Source organism: Belonocnema kinseyi, chromosome 1 (assembly GCF_010883055.1).
Source record: "Belonocnema kinseyi isolate 2016_QV_RU_SX_M_011 chromosome 1, B_treatae_v1, whole genome shotgun sequence".
Taxonomy (NCBI): Eukaryota; Metazoa; Arthropoda; class Insecta; order Hymenoptera; family Cynipidae; genus Belonocnema; species Belonocnema kinseyi.
The window spans coordinates 87578818-87599968 of record NC_046657.1 but is presented as its reverse complement, the minus strand read 5'-3'; the positions used below and the strand labels follow the sequence as shown (position 1 = coordinate 87599968).

The window sequence follows — 21151 nt, the reverse complement described above, 5'->3', positions numbered from 1 at the left end:
GATTCTCATAAGGACAACCGCAGGATTTCGCCGCTAGCGGGTGCTAATCTGAAAAACTGCACCTGATCACAGCCGAATCGTGGTAAAATTTCTGCCATAACCACGCCTCACGACCGTGAGATAGGTGGTTACAGTCTGTAAAGAAATTAATACGACGATCCGGACAAAGTCTCGTGCACCCTGAGGACACGGAGCGACCAAACGTGAGAATGCTTTTCAGGCTACTTACCATTGAAAGCTTGGTACCTCCAAGAGTGCCGATGATAAGGCGAGGAGAAGCATGTCAGGCCTCGAGTGTGCAACAGAGAAATTTGTCGAGAATATGAAAGTTCCAGTATATGCAGCACTTTTCATTCTCGACAATTGACTCGATTTCCCTAGGAGCGCTTGGAGGAGTGATATTAAGTTTAATGCCGTAAGAGTGACAGAGATGGTAATAAAGCATTCTTAGTGCCGCATTGTGCCTTTGCATGTAGGTCGTTCCCGCAAGAGTTGGACAACTAGATAGTATGTGTACCAAATGCTCGGCGTGTGCATGGCACGCCCTGCAGCTATCATCGGGAACGTCTTGGCTCATAATGTGGTGACGGTATGTTAAGGTGGAAATGACACCGTCTTGACATGTCAAAATGAAACCCTCCGTGTCAGACTTCAAACAGGGTGATTTAAGGAAAGCCAAAGTTAGCTCACACGACATTGGCTGACATTCCACATTTCTGTGGAAGAAGCATTAGTAATTGACAAAGTAGCATATGCTACTTACAAACGCTAGGATGTGATTGAAGCCGCCTTTATCAGCTGTAAATATGAAGTATTGTACATTTCAAACTTTTTAAATCTGCAAACAGCTATTGCATAGACTCTGTGACCTTCTGAAGGTAGTTTTAATTTGTAATCTTAATTGCAATAATTTAAATTTTTATCTTGCTGTTTTTATTGAGTTTTTTTTTAATTACGTAAAGGATACTATGTCGATACAAGAAACTCACGGAGTAATTGCAATACTTTTTCTTGCAGCGTTAAAAACTTTAAAAAACGAAATACATGTCATTTACATGGGCAAATGGTTCGCCTACTACAATCATAATAAGCCGAGGAACCGTAATTTGACTTCCAGAATTGGAGTTATTAACATTTGTGCCGTGTGAATAATTACCGTCGCAGGGGAATCGAAAATGTACGCTTTGAACTCTTGGCTGAAACACTGTCTTTATTCTCAAAACGCACGTTTCTGAGTTCCCTTCGCACCGAACTATTTCTATTTTCAATGTTGATTGCCCATCAATCAGCCTGAGTTTCGAGTTCTCAGTTGCATCTCGATCTCTACCGAAGTGAGTAAAGGCTCCCGAGTTGGAAGAGAGGATTACTAATTGGGGGTTCAAATAGAGACTACGAGGGTTCCGAGTTGCATCTGGGTTTAATTCGTCATCCGCGGAATAATTCGAAAGATCTCTTTTACGGACGACAATAGCCTCTACAACAACTCATTTTGTTGGGAGATTACATCCTCGAATCGTGTTGTCAACATTTCGATTCTACGTTCTAAGACACTGTATTTTTTATCCAACCCGTAACTAACCTACCCGAGTTGGGTAAGATTCGTTGCTCGTGAGCATCTTTTCCTTCCTCTTTCCGCAACCATAGGGAAACCGGTTTTAGGTATGTTAAGTGGCTTGACATTAGGCTGGACCTACACTTTTTTGTCTAACTCGCTCATTTCGTTGATGGTCAACATCTCGTCAGTACTTCCCAACGAAAGCGTCTGGTTAAAGGGTATCAAGATCACTTCAATACAATTCCATAAAACAATTCCTTAACTCCAATCCAACAATTAGGGCAAGGTCTGAAGTTATTCTAGATTCGTTCATTAGTCAACTCGGTCAATGAAAAATCCACAAAACAATTCAGTCAAACAATCAGAACATGTTCCGATTTTTATCAAATTTAATGTAGAATCGGAATGAGGGCTGAGTTTCATTTAGTTATGAAAAAACCATAAATTCTTGGACGATTATTGATTCAATCAAGTGATGGTCGACGAGACGTATTTCAAGTTTTATTTCGTTAATTAAAAGAAACCCAATCCGTGTTTGAATCAACAAAATATCAGGTGTAATTTAAAGTTAAAAAATCTAAAAAAAAGTATACGAGGTGTGTTCAAAAAGTAAGGTGACTTTTCAATTTTCGCGGGCTACGTACATTCAAGTTTTAAATTTTTTGTTTTGTTGTGTTGGTACACTCATCACGATCATATATTCACAGTTTTGACTATATAGCTTGTGTTGTTTTTCTGGAAGAAGCGTAAAAGGTTAGAAGGGTTTGCGAGAGGCGATACGCAAAAACCGTCCGGAACTTTGGAAAAATAATTCGTGGCTTTTTCATCACAATAATGCACCTGCTCATTCATCGTTGCTTGTGAAAGATTTTCTGACCAAAAACAGCACCACAGTCATGCCTCAGCCTCCATATTCACCGGATACCATATACCCCAAAATGATTATCAGAAGTGCTTCGATGATTGGAAAAAGCGTTGGCACAAGTGTATTATATCTGAGGGGGATTACTTTGAAGGGGACAACATAAATATCGAGGAATAAATGAATACTTTGAGAAAACCATAAAGTCACCTTATTTTTTGAACACACCTAGTATGTGTTATTGGCGATAATAAAATAAAGTTAACGTATTTTAGCATTTTTCCGATAAATTACTTTGCAGAAGGTAACCACCATTAAGAAAACTTTATTATGTTTGTATGAACCAAAGTAATTTTTCGAGCGAAATCGAAACGAAAAATGTTTTCCAAATAAAAGGTAAAAAATGTGAATTGTTCCATTTAGTTAAAACTTTTATGGAGGTAAACTATCACAAAATAATTTACGAGTATATTACATTTTTTTAAGTAATCCTGGTTTAAAAGTGGTTTCGTTTTTGAAAACCCAGGATAATTTGAAAATCTGGTATACTTTTCGTTCAAAACTTTGTCCAACACATTATATGGAATTTTAGGATGCAAACCTGTAGCCGTTATCAGATGTTCGTGGTGCAAAAAATCTTTATGTTTTAGAAATTTTTTCCAAAAGCATTACTACCGTACCACTTAGAAGGAATAAAGAAATCAAACGATGATTACTGATCTCATAAACTTGATTTATAATCGTTCAGAAAAACATAATAAAATTTCCTTAAGGCTGGTTATCCTCCGCAAAATAATTTCTCGGGAAAATGTAAAAATACATCAACTTTATTTTATTGTTAAATGTAACATATATTTTTCCAGATTTCTCGGGTTGAAATCTTGCCTGTTTATAAATTTCTGGTGTGATAAAAAATAATTTCGTGGCAGCTCACCCCCCTGAAACACGATGTGCAAAACCATGTAAACAATAGGTGAACAATAGACGAATATTGTTCTAATATGCACGAAATTCAGAGTTTTTTACAAGACCGTCTCCCGTGTAGGAATCCGATTAAGGATTCGGCAGGGTCCCGGTCGGATACCCACGGCTTTTACCTGGTGCTGGTTGGGGAAACTAGCCGAGAACCGGTTAAAAACATCACGGGAAATTGATCGGATGCCGGTTGCAATACCGGTCGGTTCATCCGGCCACAAAGCGGTTAAAAATGTTGTTTCAGGCGAGAAAGTGATAACCATTTTTCTCTTTCAGGCTCATCGTAAAGAATACGGTGAACTTTAAATGTGAAATCAAGTTAACCAATTCTGGCAAGGAAATTGGAGTAGAAATTTAGTTAGTGATGACATAATCTCCTAGCAACTGTTTTATTTTGGAAACCACGTGGTGATTTTACGTTAGTAAGGAAGAAAGAAAAAAATGTATAACCAACAGTATACTTTAATTTAAAATAATAATTATCCGTCAACAAAGTGGGGGTTTCAAACTGATTACTGAAATGAGGTTCATTTTAATTACGAATCATGATTTTATTTGCAAACTTGCAAGAGACGACGTGATTTGAGTGCATATTCACTACTTATAGATATTTACGCTTCTAATCTAAGCGACTTTTATTTCATTTTTGATTCACTTTGGCTTCTCTTCTATCTCTTTCTCATTTTGCCATTTTTCAGATTTATTCTTTCAATATTTCTTATTCGCTACTCTAGCGCCCTCCAACTTCTTCATCCATTCTTCACCCATTCCATTCTTCCCTAGAATCTTTGCCACATTCTCTTGACAGCTTCCTTTATCTGCCATTCCTCTTCCACATCCTTTCCATACATGATCACATGCTTCCTCCTGCCACTAACATATTCTGCACATTCTTTTCTATTCCCTTTTGCAATATACAACCCATCCCTTACCTCATTTCCTAATCTGAATCTTGCTATTCTGTTTCATCTTCTCCTTCCGCATCCCTTTTCTAAATGCTTCGTATTTTTTCCTTTTTATCATCTTATACCGTTTATTATATTTTGATTTATCAATCGTTCTCTATCTTTCCATTAACTTCCTCTTCTTGTATCTTTCCTCCAATTCATCATAGCATATTAAATTCCCCTCTTCTATATCTCTAGCACTAAAAAACTTTCACCTTTCTTTTTTCCCGCCCTGTTAGTTCTACCGCTTTTCCTCTCCTTTCTTCTACTCCTAGCATCCACCTTATATACCTTTCTTGTAAACACTCAATTTCTTTTCTTTCCTTTCATCCCCATATATCTGCTTAATAACCTGATGAGGGCCATACCACCATATAAAATAACCAAATTCTCCGTCTCCTATCATTCTTGAACTTTTTTTTCCTATTCCATATATCTGTTTTATTATCCCTGCTGGTTTTTTATCCTTGATATTATATGACCTCTATTATCCCCATTGCTTTGCAAGGTATATCCCTAATATTAAAACTCGTTAGCTTCTTATATCTTTTCTCCCTTTCATCTCCTAGTCCAGTCGTTCTTTCTTCACTCAACTATTTTAAACCCCATTATATTTGTGTTTCTACATTTAAATTCAACTTTTTCCAATCTAAGTGTTTCTTCAATCCTGTAATTAAGCCCGTCATCCCTTTTTGATTCTCTGCTAACAATACTATATCGTCCGCGTATGTCAGTGTATAGATATTTTCATCTCACATCCTAACTCCTCACCATCCCTGTTTCTTAATTTCGTCTTCTAAGTCTGAAATTAATATATTAAATAAAAGTGGACTCGGAACAAATCCTTCCCTTACTCATCTCATTAACCAGAAACTATTTGATACTTGCTCTCTTTCCTTTACCTTGCGTTTTCTTTCTGAAAGTTTTCGACACTCTCTTTATTAAGCCCTTTTTCAACATAACGTTTTCTGTCTCGACTCTGGCCAAAGAACCAAACGCCGCCTTAAAGTCCACGAATATTTCAATCATTGCCCTTTTCTCCCTTTGAGTCCTCTTATTTATTAGATATTTCAAAACAAATATACTGTATATCACCCCCATTCCTTTTTAAAACCTGTCTGATTCGGTCGCTCTATCTTTTTTTCTAATCTTCTTTTTTCAATATCTCTGACAAAACAGTTACATATACTTTATACAATGTTGGCATGAGCGTCACACCCCTGCAATCTTTAATCTCCTCCCTTTTTCATTTCTTCATCATAGGTACCACCACTCTTTCTTTCCATAACTATGGCCACCCCTCTCCTTACCATACTCTATTACACATTACCCATGCCCATACTTTTCATTCGTCCCCCCATATTTCCAGACTTCATTTGGAATCTCATCAATACTTGCTACCTTTCCATCTTTCATTATACCTAACACCATAACTCATCCTAGCAAATCTATAAAACATGTTTTCCATTCTACAACTTCAATATCCTGGTTTACTCTTTTCCTTCCTTTTCGCTCTCTATTTACTACCTTCGAAACTTTTTCTTCCGTCCTAGCCTTCTCCAGCTCTTCTTTATAACATTTATTTCCATACCCTTTCTTTTGATCACCAAACTCAGTGTACTCCTTCTATTTTCTCTCCATTGCTTTCCAATGCTCTTTTCTCCATTTTCTTCATTCCTTTCTGACCTCCTTTTTTTCTCTTAACATTCCTCATTCTGCACTTTCCTTCCATTGAATAATCCCCTTTTCCTGCTCTTATTATTTATTTTTCCTTTTTATAAATATTGTTCTTAATTTTTTCTCTTTCCACTGTCACTTTTATGGGAAAGTGAACTGAATCTATATAACCCCTTACCTCTAGTTTCTTGACCTTCTCTCTTACCTCATCTTCCACTATCACACCTATCCAAAATAGTCTCGATCTCACATATTATTAAACAACTCTTCACTTTATATCTTTTCAACATATAAACCCTCCAACAGACTCTTCCCATCAACTAACTTCAAATTCCACTATAAATTTACTACAATTATCACCACTCAATCGGCACTACCTAACACTTTCATGCCGAAAACGGAAGTCATAATACATCTTAATAGCAATAAAATCATCAAAGTTAGTAAAGTTCAAACATTTTCCAAAATTATTTAATGGTTTCATTCTGTACAGTCAAGAGAACAAACATTAGAATTTTCATCAAATTGACTACCATTAGATGAAATTCTTCAGATGATTTCGCATGGAATTGCTCGGCTACGGCGCGGCGTGGCAGTGCCTTCGACGCTACGACTCGTTCCGCAAACAATGCGCTCGATAAAAATATCTGTTTCCATCCTTATATGCATAATATACTATGTAACAAGCGGTTTCTAACTCCTAGTTGCAAGAAATTTAAAGTAAATATCACGCATATTTTTCAAAAAATCATGCACAAATTTACCATAAAGACACCATGCAGGACTAGAACTTTGGTAAATGAAAGTAAAAATGTGTTAAATAACTTTCTCGGATGGTTTTTTGCAAAAAATATCATGTGTCACATGTGCGCGAGGGAAATTTCTACTACTTTCATCACAGAATTGACCTTCTCGTCTTTGCACTTATTGATAATCGTCTATTTGTACACTTGTAGTTCTGTATCCCTGCCTTTCCCCGTACCCAAGCACATGTTTGGAAAGGAATCGTTATAGTTTATTGTCTAAAGTCATAGAGATATCACTATACATACAAGACACAAGCGTAACCGAAATGCGTGAAGATAAGCTTGAATCAATTTTTATTTATAATAGCTTGTCAGATTTTTTTCTAAATATGTTTTGGCGATGCCTTTCGATTATTTTAAGCATAACATTTAAAAAATCGGTGGACACCATTTTAAGAAATTTTACTCTAAAGGGGGGTGGGAGAATATATTTTTATAGAAATTATTTGCAACATTCAGAACTTTTAAAAATGTTCTAAAATGTGGAAAACATCAGTTTCATGAAATTACTACTTTCTCAATGCATTCTGTGCCTCATTATCTTCAAACGAATGAAAATGTTGTAGTAAAGGTAATTGCGAAGTTCCTCTGCCTCATTCCTTGAAGTTTTCTAATTTTAGCAGTAGGGCCGATTAGTCTGTAGGCCCTTGCAGATAAATTGATATGCAATTTTCAGAGAAATTGCAGACAACTTTTTCTTGCTACAATTAACGGTAGGAGTAATTCAATATAACCAAATATTATAATAGTAACATAAAAACTTACTCGTATCATAACAGTTCCACACGTTTGTTTTGGTCGACATTTTCTTACACGATTCTGTGTACAATGTCGATTGCACACTGACCATTCACCCCAGTCTGCGAAATGAAGCAATTTCCAGATTTCTAAAAGATAAAATTTCTAAGTTAAAAAAAAAACTATGTAAATCATAACCATTCTCGGTAGTCATAGCCATTTCGGTAATCATAGTCATTCTCGATTTTATGACAAACAAAAAAACAAAAAATCATTGTAATCATTATAATTTCGATTTTTTAATAAATTTATCACTAAATAACTGTGGTCCTAAGTCCGCCTAGAGTGGCTACAGTAACTTTGATGCGATCTTCTTATTAACGAATAACTAATTTCAAAATTTACAATTACTGCCGTTGTAAGAAAAAATGCATTAACAAAAAAATCATAGATAGGGAAAAAATCGAAAAAACGCTTAAATCTGGTTTTCCCTATTCTTCTTATTTAATTTATATTTAAACATTATTCATATCGTTCTTGGATATTTATGGTGCGAAGTTTCCAATAATGGAAAAATAGTTACGTAGTGGCTATCCTGTTAGCGCCGACAAACAACTATCTTGCCGGCGCCGGCAGGGAAGTTCATTGTCAGCTGTTTGATTTTTTTTGGGTATGAAGTTCTGAAAAGCGTGTAGTGGTGTAGTTTTATGCACTGATTATGAAAATGGCCATGGCAATTAAAAATATATCATTATTTATACTAAAACTTTTTTAAAAAACACGATTTTACAAAGAAAAATGCTATGTTTACAATACTTTTTGATCATAGAAATACCTGTAAGTATAATTTTCATTGCTAAAACTTGAAGAAACTACCCTTACCCCCTGTTAACGTTTCGCAGGGCGCGGGAAGGCACATGAGACAAAGGCAATTAAAAATATATCATTATTTATACTAAAACTTTTTTAAAAAACACGATTTTACAAAGAAAAATGCTATGTTTACAATACTTTTTGATCATAGAAATACCTGTAAGTATAATTTTCATTGCTAAAACTTGAAGAAACTACCCTTACCCCCTGTTAACGTTTCGCAGGGCGCGGGAAGGCACATGAGACGAAACTTAATTTTTACAATCTCATCTCAATGAGAATTGGTTTTATGTCCAAAAAGACTTTCGTGGATTTCATGAAATGTCAACATGTTAAGACCCCCTCAGTCAGGAAAAATATTTTTTTGTTCGTCATCTGTTTCTCTACCTATCTGTCTATTGTTGTCTTTGTTGTTGTCGTCTGTATATCGAATAACTTTTAAAAAACTACTGGATTGGATTTTTCTTTGGCACAATTTTTAAGGGCGTAAAAAGAAAGGACGAGTTCGTTAAACAGCTATTTAGGACAAACATTCAAAAATTTAGAGCATTAAAAAAATTTTTAAGACTACTTTCTTCATGATTTATTGATTTTATGGACACTTGATATGAAAAATATAAAAAAGCCAAGAGAAGAAAAGCGTTGCTTTTTGAAAGCCCTATAAGAGTATCATAACAAAGTTTTAAATTTTTATAAAAATCGGAAATTCAAATTTTGATAAAAAAAATAATAAATAATTAAAAATAAAAAATTCTATTTTTAGGTCAAACTATACAAGATACGCAAAAAGATGCGAAGACAACAATTTTGCACCCAAAAAAGAGCTAAAAAATAGAAGAACGTCACAATGTTCGAAAAAAAATTAATACGCATGGTTTTTGCTTTAATCGTAAAAAATAGAACTAAAATTAAAATAATAAAATGTTTAGGCAAACAACACTACAAATTTGTCATGAATTATTTTTTGATAGGAAGCGTAATTTTTGCTTAAAATGCGAAAAGTAACCTTGAAAATAAACAAATTAAGTTTTTGAAAGAACGACATAAAGTGCAATCAAATGTTAATTAACATCATTGCTTTTATAGGGTGCACAATTTTGAAATTATAAAGGCAAATTTGTTTCAATATCAATGCATTTTATAAAAAATTATTCGAACTATACATTTTTAAAGCACGAGATGCGTGATGATAATGCGTTTGTTAACGCCGAAGGAACTTTAACGAAAGAGAATTAACGATCACCAAATTATATTTGTCGATGCTTGGCCTTGAATTTTAAAAGTTCGGTGCAGAAATATGGAAGAAGTACAAAAATCCAGCGCTTAAAAAGAAAATATAGAATATTACAGACCGAATGTATTTCAAATCAGAGAGAGAGAGAGAGAGTTCTACACTTGAAATCGCAGAATTTTACGAGGACGACATATTTTGTTTTTTAGAAGAATCTGGCGTTACGTATTTTTACGATCTGCAAAAAAAACTAAGAAGTCATGTTTATTTTAATTTTGTGCTTTGTTTTTCAAAAAACGCAATTTTTTATCTTTAAACCTATATAACCTTTGAACTAACTGAGATATTTATTCTTTTCTTTTTGAAAAGCGATTTTTTTGAAAACCATGATGCTGGTAAGATGCCTTTCTTCTTCATTCATAATGTGACCTCTAAGGATTTGCATGACCTTCCGTTCTTACATGACTATCTACAAATTTTATATTATCTTATCCTTACTATATTTAATATATTTACAACTATTTACATCCATTCTTATATCTCCTTACCTCTATATTGATATAGCGCAGTTTAACTGCCGGAAGAGTGAGCGGAAGATGAGATTTCACAGATTACGTCCTGTGAATTTTATTTCTTTCCTTAAGTATCACAAGTCTCAGCACGAGCAGAATTTGAGAAACAATATCTGAGAAATTCTTGGCGACCACTGACTTTCTTATTCTTCCGTTTTGAATTTTGAACTTGTCATTTCTAACCTCTTTGTAACATTTCCTTTACTCTTTCTTATCCCTTTCCAGCCATTTAAGTCTATATAATTACTAATACGTATTGCTAATACGTATCCTCCGTTCTCACCTGCGTTCATTTCTCGTCTCCTTTTGTTTCTAACTATTCCTTATTTTCCTATTGCCCGTTCCTTTTTCTTCTAATTTTTCGGCAACCCATTTCTTATTACCTCTACTCTTTCTTCGTCCCAATCCCGCCATGCTCCTTCTAGCTATATTCTTACTGCAACAGATACCTTTCTACCATTGTCAAATCATCCTCTATTCACCCCAAGCTTCCATATAAGAACTTCTTCTTTGTCATCACCTCTCTCTTATGCTCGCATTTCTTGCGTTTTGATAGAACAATTTTTTCTTCTCTTCGCGTTTCCTTCCCTACATTTTGCATTTCCTCTATCTTCACTGTAGTATCTATCATATTATCACTTTTCTTACTCCTTTTAATTTCTTCTCTTCTAATCTTAGACTTTTTATCACTTTGTTTCTTTCTATTTTATCTCTTTCTTTCCTTTCTAATCTTCTTTATATTTTCGTTAGCCTTTGCCTCTCATTATTCCCATTATTTCCTATACCAAACTCCCGTTTTGATTTTTCGAGCTTTATTATCGTATCTTTCAACTGTGCTACCTTTTTATTATGGTCAGCCTGTTTTTCTAATCTTTTTTCTAAAGTCTTTATCCTTTTTTTCAAATTTTTCCTAACCTCTTCCCATTTTGCATCTCTTCTCTAATTTCTGTCATTTCTTTCCTAATTTCTCGTTTTATTTCCTCCCGCTTTCTTCCTGCCTTTTTTCGTTCATCTGTATTGCCTCTATCATCATTTCGCGCAATTCTTCTAACATAAACTTTTCAACTTCTACTGTACCTCGAAGTTCAACTTTGTCCTCGTCTTTGCCATTTTCCTACTCCCCCTCTCTATTTTGATATTTTTCGACAGTGTTGTCATCATTTTCAGGGTTCAAATATACATCACTTGCTAGGTATTTTTTGTTTGCAAATCGGAAAAATACGTGTCGCCCCATTTCCTTTAAAAAACAACATATTTTGTCCGTCCAAGAGGTTCTGCGGTTTTAAGTATAGAGCCATGTCAAATTTGAAATGGATTCGGTCGAGGATATTTTCTTTTCAAAAATTCAAAACTATTTATATTTTTTCTCAATGAATTTTTATTATTCTTTAACGGTGAGAATAACGGTCATCGGTCGGCCAATCGCTGAGAATTCCCGAACTCTGAAATGATTTGAAATACACAGCATTCGGCAAGAAACTTGTTATTTTCTGTGTTCAGTATTCAATGTTTATTGACTATTCTTATAAAATTCAAGTGTTTTGACGATGAAACAATTAATTTGTGTTTCATTTTTTCATTCTATATCTTAAAGCTTTCAGAAAGTAAAAGTAGATTTTTGAAGGGAGTCGTAAATTTAGTCTTTGAAGCGTAGAAAATAAAACCTAACGCATGAACTATATCGCTATTTATGAAAAACATTTTAAATTGTCAAAAGTTAAGGAAATTAAAAATATATTTTTTTTTCAAAACTGTTTCAAAAATATAAATGTACCAAAAACCCATTCAATAGTTTCTTTGGATGTTGTGTCCATGTTTGACAGCATCCCACTAGATCTCACTTGAGATTCCATTGAACATTTAAATGAATTGTTAAAAAAAAATTAAAATTCAGTCATTTAGAAGTCTCAAAAATACTGAGACTTCAATCAATTAGACTACAATTTTAAGAAATATAGTGAGAGAAAACCAAATTATCGTCGGTTAGGACGGACGAACAGAAATTGACAGTTTCAGAAATACATGTAGAATACATAATAGACGATGAGTTTAAATTTCAAATGAGACATTTAAAAACTGTGTATATGTATATATGCATGCATATGCATACATATATACACACATACACATACATATATACACATATCTACATAGAGATGATTAATATTAAAAACATTATTTTATAATACTCTGACAAATTTATTAATATTTAGAATTTCAGTCTGTAAATTAACTGAAATGTTACGATATTTGTTTATAAAAATAGACTCAATACTACGTCGTGGACTAGTATTTTTTTCTGTAGCTAATATTTTAATACTTTTAAAATCAAAATCAAAGTAAGGATTGAAATTCCAAGAATGTTGCGACAGACCTGTGTTAAAATTCCCAACTTTACAATCTCTTTTATGTTCAGCAATCCTAGTTTTTAATCTCCTGCCAGTTTCACCTATATAAGCTTTATCACAACATTTACATTTAATTAAATAAATAACACCAGATAAATTTTCAATGGAATCGACGTCCTTTCTTTTTAACAAATAATTATCTAAAGTATTAGTGTTTTTAAAATAAACATTAATATTAAATTTTTTAAGAGAATTTCTTAACCTTTCTGATAGGCCCTGAATGTAAGGCAAAGTAACATTTAAATTAAATCTATTGTAATATCAATCTAATTACTTTTCTTGATAGTCTTATTACTGTTATTGTAAATCTCATGAATGCGTTCTGTAATGATGTTATTTACAAACTCAATAGGATGGTTATTCTGTACTCAAGCTTTTTTAATAGATTTAAATCTTCTTTTCTAAATTGAATGTCAAATAATTTTACACATCTATCAACTAAACCCTTAATTAAACCAATTTTTGCCCAAATGAATTATATGAATTATAGTTTGAGTATCTACCAGACCAAGAAGGTTTTTATACCAATTGGTTAATAAATCACCATTTGGAGTTTTTATAATTTTCAAATCAAGATACTTAATAGCATTATTAATCTCACATTCATGAGTGAAATTTATACAATCTTCATGACTATTAAACGCATTTAAGAAAACTTGAATCTTATCTGTAGGAATAACGGCTAAAATGTCGTCGACATATCTTTTGTACAAAATAGGTGTGAAATCTAACAATTGTAAAGCTCTTTTTTCGACATCTTGGAAAACTAAATCAGAAACTACTGCAGATAACGGGGAACCCATAGAGCAACCCGAAATTTGTTTTTAAAATTTATTATTGAAGGAGAAAACAGTACCATTAAAAATTGTTCTGGTAACTATTAAAAATTCATTTTTAGTTACTTTTGTCAAGTTATGATTTAAATTAAGTTTTTCTTCAATGCAATCTAAAGCGAGATCTAGTGGGATGTTGTCAAACATGGCTACAACATCTAAAGAAACTATCGAATGGGTTTTTGGCACATTTATGTTTTTTAAACAATCTTTAAGTTCCCAACTATTTCTTAAAAATGAGTCAGTGTTCATAGAAACTGGTTTTAAAATATTTGAAATATACTTTGATAATTTATAAGTTGGGGAGCCAACAGTAGAAACAATTAGTCTCCAACTTAAATTGGGTTTGTGAACTTTAGGGAGGGCATAAGCTTTTTCTATAACACTATTGTGAGTTTTTGAATGATATACAAATTGATCGTTAATTAATCTTTTATTTTCCCATCTAGTAGCTATATCATTATATTTATTTTCAATAGTTGGAACCATACTAGTTTTAATATTCTTGTATAAAATATCATTCTTAAGGATGTTTGCAACTGTAATGTTATAATCGTCTCTATTTGTTGCAACCGTTAAGTTACTTTTATCAGCCTTGACAAAAATTAAATCTTTATGATTTTTTTGGAAATTTTCAACTGTAACGTGGCAAAATTATTAACGCCACTCTATCTTCTCGACCGGTCAGGACAGAATCCCAAAAATATAGGAAAGAACCTTTTAATTGTACCGTGGTCAGGAGAGATGCTCGACAAAAAGGGGTCATTGAATTTGTTAGAATATTTTATCTGGCACCAGAAAATTATTTCTGTTCAGGGTTGGCTCCGCAGTAAATTCCGGATATCTACTTCGCACGGCAGCTCCCCTTTGTTAGGGTTCAACGACATTTCCCGCTCTCTGGGTTATGTCACAAGAGATACTTGCTGAATTCGCGGGCTCACAAATGGAAAATGCTGGGATCGACGTCCGACCATCGCAGAAAACAATAACTCTCATTGCTCAAGCCATCCGGAAGGAAAAGAAAATTCTCTAATAACTAGAATTTTATAACTAAATCCAGAAAATGGTAATTATATTAATTTAGTCCACGATGCCGCTAGATAAATTTCTTTTCTACGCATAATTCAGTTGGCCGTTGAAAGTCGAAGGTTTAGAAGGATAAATGCGCGGCAGGTTGGTTATTTCCGATCTCTCGCGCGTACGCAGTCACCTACCTGTCCAGTCACTTAGCCTGCTCGAGGATTCCGGAAGGCATTCTGTTCTGATCGCTCGAAGCATCCACCAGAGTCCGCGTTCCGGTAGATATTGAAATGGAAGAAAAATTTACCACCAAGGATCTAGAGAGAATCCTCGAGAATATCTTCCGGACTCCTCGAATAAGTGTCAGTCTTGGTGCTTAATTTTCATTTTTTTATTTGTCCCGATAAAGTAGGTTGTACTATTTTGAAATGGGTCGAGCATCCTCTGGGACGCGCTAAACCGACTAAAGTATTTTCTCTAAAGAAAAAATATTCACTATAATCAGTCACGAGGTTTGTTTGTTATTTGAGCTAAAATCTTCTTTTTTTTATATAAACTCAAATTATTATGTGTTTTTTTTTCTTTGTTTTTGTCATTAAAAACAATTATACAATAAACAGAATGCTGAAATTTTAATTACACTATCTGCGAACCCTATAACTTACTCCCTATTTAGCCTAAGCTTGCATGAAAATTTTTCAGGCTAATAAGGAGTTTAACTAAATATGCCGGCCATAAAAGACCGCCAGGCGTGTAAAATTATACAAGTGAACACGCCTTTGTGGTGAGCCGTCCCTGAAAAGTCAGCGGTTCCTAATTCGCCTGAGATAAATTCATTTTTCATTTATTAGACGTTTCAGCCTTTCACCAAACGAGCAGTTCATTACACAAGTAATTGAGCAGATTTTTTTAAATTTTAAAATTTATTATTGTTACTATGATTTGAGACTATTTGAGTAACAGTTTTTCGAATATTAAATTTTAAATCTTCTTCTTCAATATTTTTGATAGAATTTTCAATATTAGAAACTAAACTATTGATAGGAATTCTATTAACATTTAAAGGAACTCCAAATTTGTTTCCTAATGCTAAAACTTAACCAACATCATCTGGGATTTCAACTGTTGATAAATTCTTAAAACATTTGTTTAATCTGAAATTAGTAATTTTGAATATTTTTCACAATGTTTTTAATTTCTAAACGTAGACATTTTGTGTGGAAATTGAATTTAGTTTTTTGAAATTTTGAGATAAAATCATAATTTAAATTAGTCAAATTACTTAAATTTTGTTGAATATGTGTTGGAAATAAGGCATTATTTTTACACCTTATTAAGAAAGTACGCTGTGCCTTAAGAATAACTAATTTTCTATTGGTGTGTCACCAATCTTGAATTTGTTGTCTTGTAACAGCACCATACCTCTTGAGGATGTACTCGTAAGATAAATAACCCATGTTGTCCAAAACGTTGTTGACTTGTTAATTGTAAAGTAATTTGATGAAACAAATCAATCCTTTCTTCGACTGTTGATATTTATTGATTTCAAATCGTAAATTTCAATTATTTATGTCTTACGGTCCAATCGTAAATAAAAAATAAATTATGAGTCAAAAAAACATTTTCTTCAAAACTCAGATATTTATTAAATAGAAAAAACCCTTTCAATCCTCCTTATGATTCGGTACACATGCGTACCTTTTTCAAAGGTTCTTAACCTAAATAATTATATTAATGATTAGTAATTTTAGTCTTAAAAAAAATGGTTTATAATTACGTAGATTAAAATACATTTTTACCTGAGTTGATGATTTTTCAAAATAGTCAAACAGATCAAATTTCAGTCCAAAAAAAACATTTAAATCAATTGTTTAAAAAAATATATTATTGATTGTTGGAAGAGATTGTTTAAAAAATATAAATGTACAAAAAACCCATTCGATAGTTTCGTTAGATGTTGTGTCCATGATTGACAGGATCCCACTAGATCTCGCTTGAGATTGCATTGAAGAAAAACTTAATTTAAATCATAACTTGACAAAAATAACTAAAAATGAATTTTCAACTCCAAATGGTGATTTATTAACCAATTGGTATAAAAAACCTTCTTGGTCTGGTAGATACTTAAACTATAATTCACATAATTTAATTGGGCATAAAATTGGTTTAACTAAGGGTTTAGTAGATAGATGTGTAAAATTATCTGACATTCAATTTAGAAAAGAAAATTTAAATCTATTAAAAGCAACTTTAGTACAGAATAACCATACTTTTGAGTTTGAAAATGACATCATTACAGAACGCATTCATGAGATTTACAATAACAGTAATAAGACTACCAAGAAAAGTAATTGGAGTGATACTCACAATAGATTTAATTTAAATGTTACTTTGCCTTACATTCAGGGCCTATCAGAAAGGTTAAGAAATTCTCTTAAAAAATTTAATATTAATGTTTATTTTAAAAACGCTAATACTTTAGATAATTATTTGTTAAAAAGAAAGGACGTCGATTCCATTGAAAATTTATCTGGTGTTATTTATTTAATTGAATGTAAATGTTGTAATAAAGCTTATATAGGTGAAACTGGCAGGAGATTAAAAACTAGGATTGCTGAACATGAAAGAGATTGTGAAGTTGGGAATTTTAACACAGGTCTGTCGCAGCATTCTTGGAATTTCAATCATTACTTTGATTTTTATTTTAAAAGTATTAGAATATTAGCTACAGAAAAAAATACTTATCAACGACGTATTATTGAGTCTGTTTTTATAAACAAATATCGTAATATTTCAGTTAATTTACAGACTGAAATTCTAAATTTTAATAAAATTTGTAAGAGTATTATAATATAATGTTTTTAATATTAATCATCTCTATATGTATATATATTTGTATATATGTATGTATATGTGTGTATATATGTATGCATATGTATTCACGTGTACATATGGACAGTTTTTAAATTTCTCATTTCAAATTTTAACTTAATTACGCGCTTCCTCATCGGTGGTTTTCAATGAAAACCTGCCTATTATATCATCGTTCATTACGTATTCTTCATGTATTTCTGAAACTGTCAATTTCTGTTCGCCCGTCCTAACCTACGCTAATTAGGTTTTCTCTCACTATATTTCTTAAAAATGTAGTCTAATTGATTGAAGTGTCAGTATTTTTGAGAATTCTAAATGACTAAATTTTAATTTTTCTTAAACAATTGATTTAAATGTTTTTTTGGACTAAAATTTGATCTGTTTGATTATTTTGTACCATCATCAACTCAGATAACAACTCGTAATCACCTTTTAATTCACCACTTTGGGCAGTCCGCTAAAACCTTTAACTGTAGGCCCCCCTTCCAACACCAAGTAAGTGTGTGGGGGGTATGTAAATGAATAGAGAAGAAGGTGCAGGAAAAATGTAAACCCTTAGTGGACACATTAAAAGCTTTCATTCCAGTACTAGGATACCTAGCCTCTACCAGCTATAGATGTTATTTTAGATCAACTCGGATGGGCAAAATATTTCTCAGCATTCGACATAAGTGCTGGATTTAAACAAATTCCTACGTCAGAAGACTCAAAAAAATACATTCCAAAGAATTATGGATAGCGCATTTTGGGGGCTTATAGAAGAGGAATGCTTCGTCTATATTAATGACATTGTAATATTTGCAGAAACCTTGGAAGAAAATAACAGAAAATTAGTCACCGTATTAGAAAGAATCAAAAAAGTTTTAATTAGAACTAGAACCTTCTAAGTGTGAAACAAAAATTTAAAGAACCTAAGAATGTCAAACAGATTCAATCATTTCTGGTACTTGCAATTAAATATGCAATTATATGCAATTAAGTATGGGCAATTAAAAGACTAAGACAATATCTGCTTGGAAAAAATTTTAAGCTCCAAACCGACCACAAAGCTCTTTTATGGCTCCACAATGTCAAAGTCCCCAGTTCACGATTATTGAGATGACCCTTTCCTATTTAGGAAAAAGATTTATTACAAGAAGCCTTCAAGGACGCGCTCATATATGAACTAGAAGCACAGCTACCTGAGATCGAAGAAATTGAAATTGTAGGTAAACCCCTAGGCAGTTAAAAACACCAGAACCCGTAACAGTAAAACCTAAAACAACCGAAATTAAGACATTAAAACTACGAAGAGAAACCAGATCCATCTTTAGGTGTCGACGCGGAAGACAATTAGCAAGAAACACCTTAAAATCCCCAAGTCAAATGGTGCAACGAATTCATGGAATGGCGATTAGACCCCGCAACTAACGAGAGAGTAAAAATTAAACCAAATTCTGTAGGAAAATTATAGAAGCAAATTATAAAAGAAAGCATGCCGAAATATGAAGAAGAGAACTGGTTAAAACATCTAGCCTTGGTTATAGATGAAATTAGAGACTGAAAACTGGATTTAGTGCGACTATAATTTGAAGATATATTATTCACTACCGTACAAAAAGAACTAATCAAAGAACTAGTACAATTTTTATCAAACTATTATCCAGGTACGGGATTCCATTTATGCTTCTCGAATACTCGAGAGCTTACTTAAGCTGAAAAGGAACAAATTACGAAAGAAGCTCACTCGACTAATCGAGGAGAAAATAATGCCTTAGAACGAGCAAAGAAAATTGGGATATGGTTAGGAATGGACGAACAAATTAAATATTACGTTAAAAAATGTCCCATTTGCCAATTACAAAAAACCACCAGAATAACTAACCAAGCATCTAGTATATTACCCAACATCTCCATAAACTTTAATGATAAAATCGCCCCTAGACATTTTTGAATACTTACCAGAAACTCGAAAAGGCAATAAATACATATTACGCATCCAATACATATTAACAAAGTAAACCGTCCTTTTGCCTTTTCAGAACGAAACATCAAAATCAATCATTGGTGGACTGTTAGAACACTAAATCTATATCTTTGGTGCACCTGAAACCATTTTATCTGATCAGGGGACAAAACTTCATATCTGAATTAATGCAGCAATTCGAGGAAGCACTTCCAATCCAGCACATAAAAACAACAGCGTTCCATTCTCAATCCAACGACAATATTAAAAGAAGGCAGTCTACTTTAAATAACTTAATTAAAACATTAATGGCCAAAGATGATAACGAATGGGACAAGAATTTAAAATTTATCAGTTTCGCAATAAATACTGTGAAAAACACAACTGTAGGAAAAAACACCATTTAAGGCCACTTTTCGCAGAGAACCCAATATCCCATTTATAATATTCCCATCAACCAACCTCACATACCAAGATTTAATCAAGAAATGTAAACTACAACACGACCTAATCATTAGACTAATCTGCGCAATAATAACTGCTACTAGAGCATATTAAGTGTAGAAAGAGCGAAAGGAAAATGTCTATGTAGAAGAAATAAAAAAGGTACATCTTTACCACGAAGAATCGAAACTAATTATAGGAATAAATCTAACTGCAACAGAGCAAAGGTTATAAACAATAGATCACACCTCTAATTTTATCTGAGCGACCTTGTGGAACTTCAGGTGCACCCAAAGAAGAATTAAGGTCAGTCAAAGAAAGATATAACCAATTGGTTTCTTAAATCACAATCCTGCATATTTTACTCGGGACACAAAGGCATAAGAGAGGATTAGCTAACTTTGTCCGAATCTGACTTGACACAATTAAATTCCGAATTTGACATATTATATACCGATAATAAAGCTATAGCATTAGCGTTATCAAATCATACAAAGGTGCTTAAATAAATATTGGATTCTTCATCAACCGAATATTCATCAATAAAACAAGAAATTTGAAAGGAACTAGGACTAGCACAAAAATTAGTACAAACAGTAAACAATAACACTAAAGATCATTTTCTTATACCAAACTTATATCGATTACACTCGTCATATACGAAATGAACGACGACATTGATACCACCATCGATGCTATCAATAATGATAAACACAAGATAGCGCATCCAATAATCTTAACACCTGAAATTTTAAAACATACACTACAAGAATTCAAAGAACACCATAGAACACATTATCACTTCAACAAAACAGAAGAAAATTGCCAGTATATCTTTGACACAAGCTCACTCTCTGTTGCCATTATTCAACAGCTTTTCACTTATATTAAAGATATACCCGTTTTAGAGAAAGAAGAAGGATCCTCACAAAAAGTTATGTCTGTTCCTGAAAAAGGGTAACCTTTATTTGTATATTATACCAGGCCAGGAATTAGTCATTTTATTTAGAGACGCATACGTCCCCACAGACAGACAAACGATTGAACATTGTAAAATCATAACGAATTACCTGATTTGTAAACGAAATCAACCCTATCTCAAAATAATATAGAGTGAATCCTGCGAAGCAAGCCTTTTTAAAAGATATTATGATTTAAACTGTAATCAATTTCCGTACTTACTTCATAAGGAAATATTCATACCTACAGTCTGTCAAGTTAAAGCGTGGGTGGCTTTACTCGCAGTCGGTAAGGTGTATCGACATGATTTTGGTGTCAAAATATTAAGAAGAGTACATGGGAAAATCATCGTCGTTCGTCAGCAAGTGGGTAAAGCGGTATAAAGAGACCAAAAATGTTGATGACTTCCCAAATCGTGGTTCGACAGGAAA

General features: G+C 33.0%; 1 protein-coding gene across 8 annotated transcripts in view; it reads right to left on the bottom strand.

Moving 5' to 3' along the window:
* The window catches only part of LOC117169010 (prostasin), a 297259-nt gene that overhangs the window by 211761 nt on the left and 64347 nt on the right, over positions 1-21151 (bottom strand). For all 8 annotated transcript variants that reach the window (XM_033355110.1, XM_033355118.1, XM_033355065.1 and 5 more), the window contains exon 3: positions 7588-7709. In XM_033355110.1, the coding sequence (XP_033211001.1) occupies positions 7588-7709 (122 nt within the window). The remainder of the gene's footprint in view (positions 1-7587; positions 7710-21151) is intronic.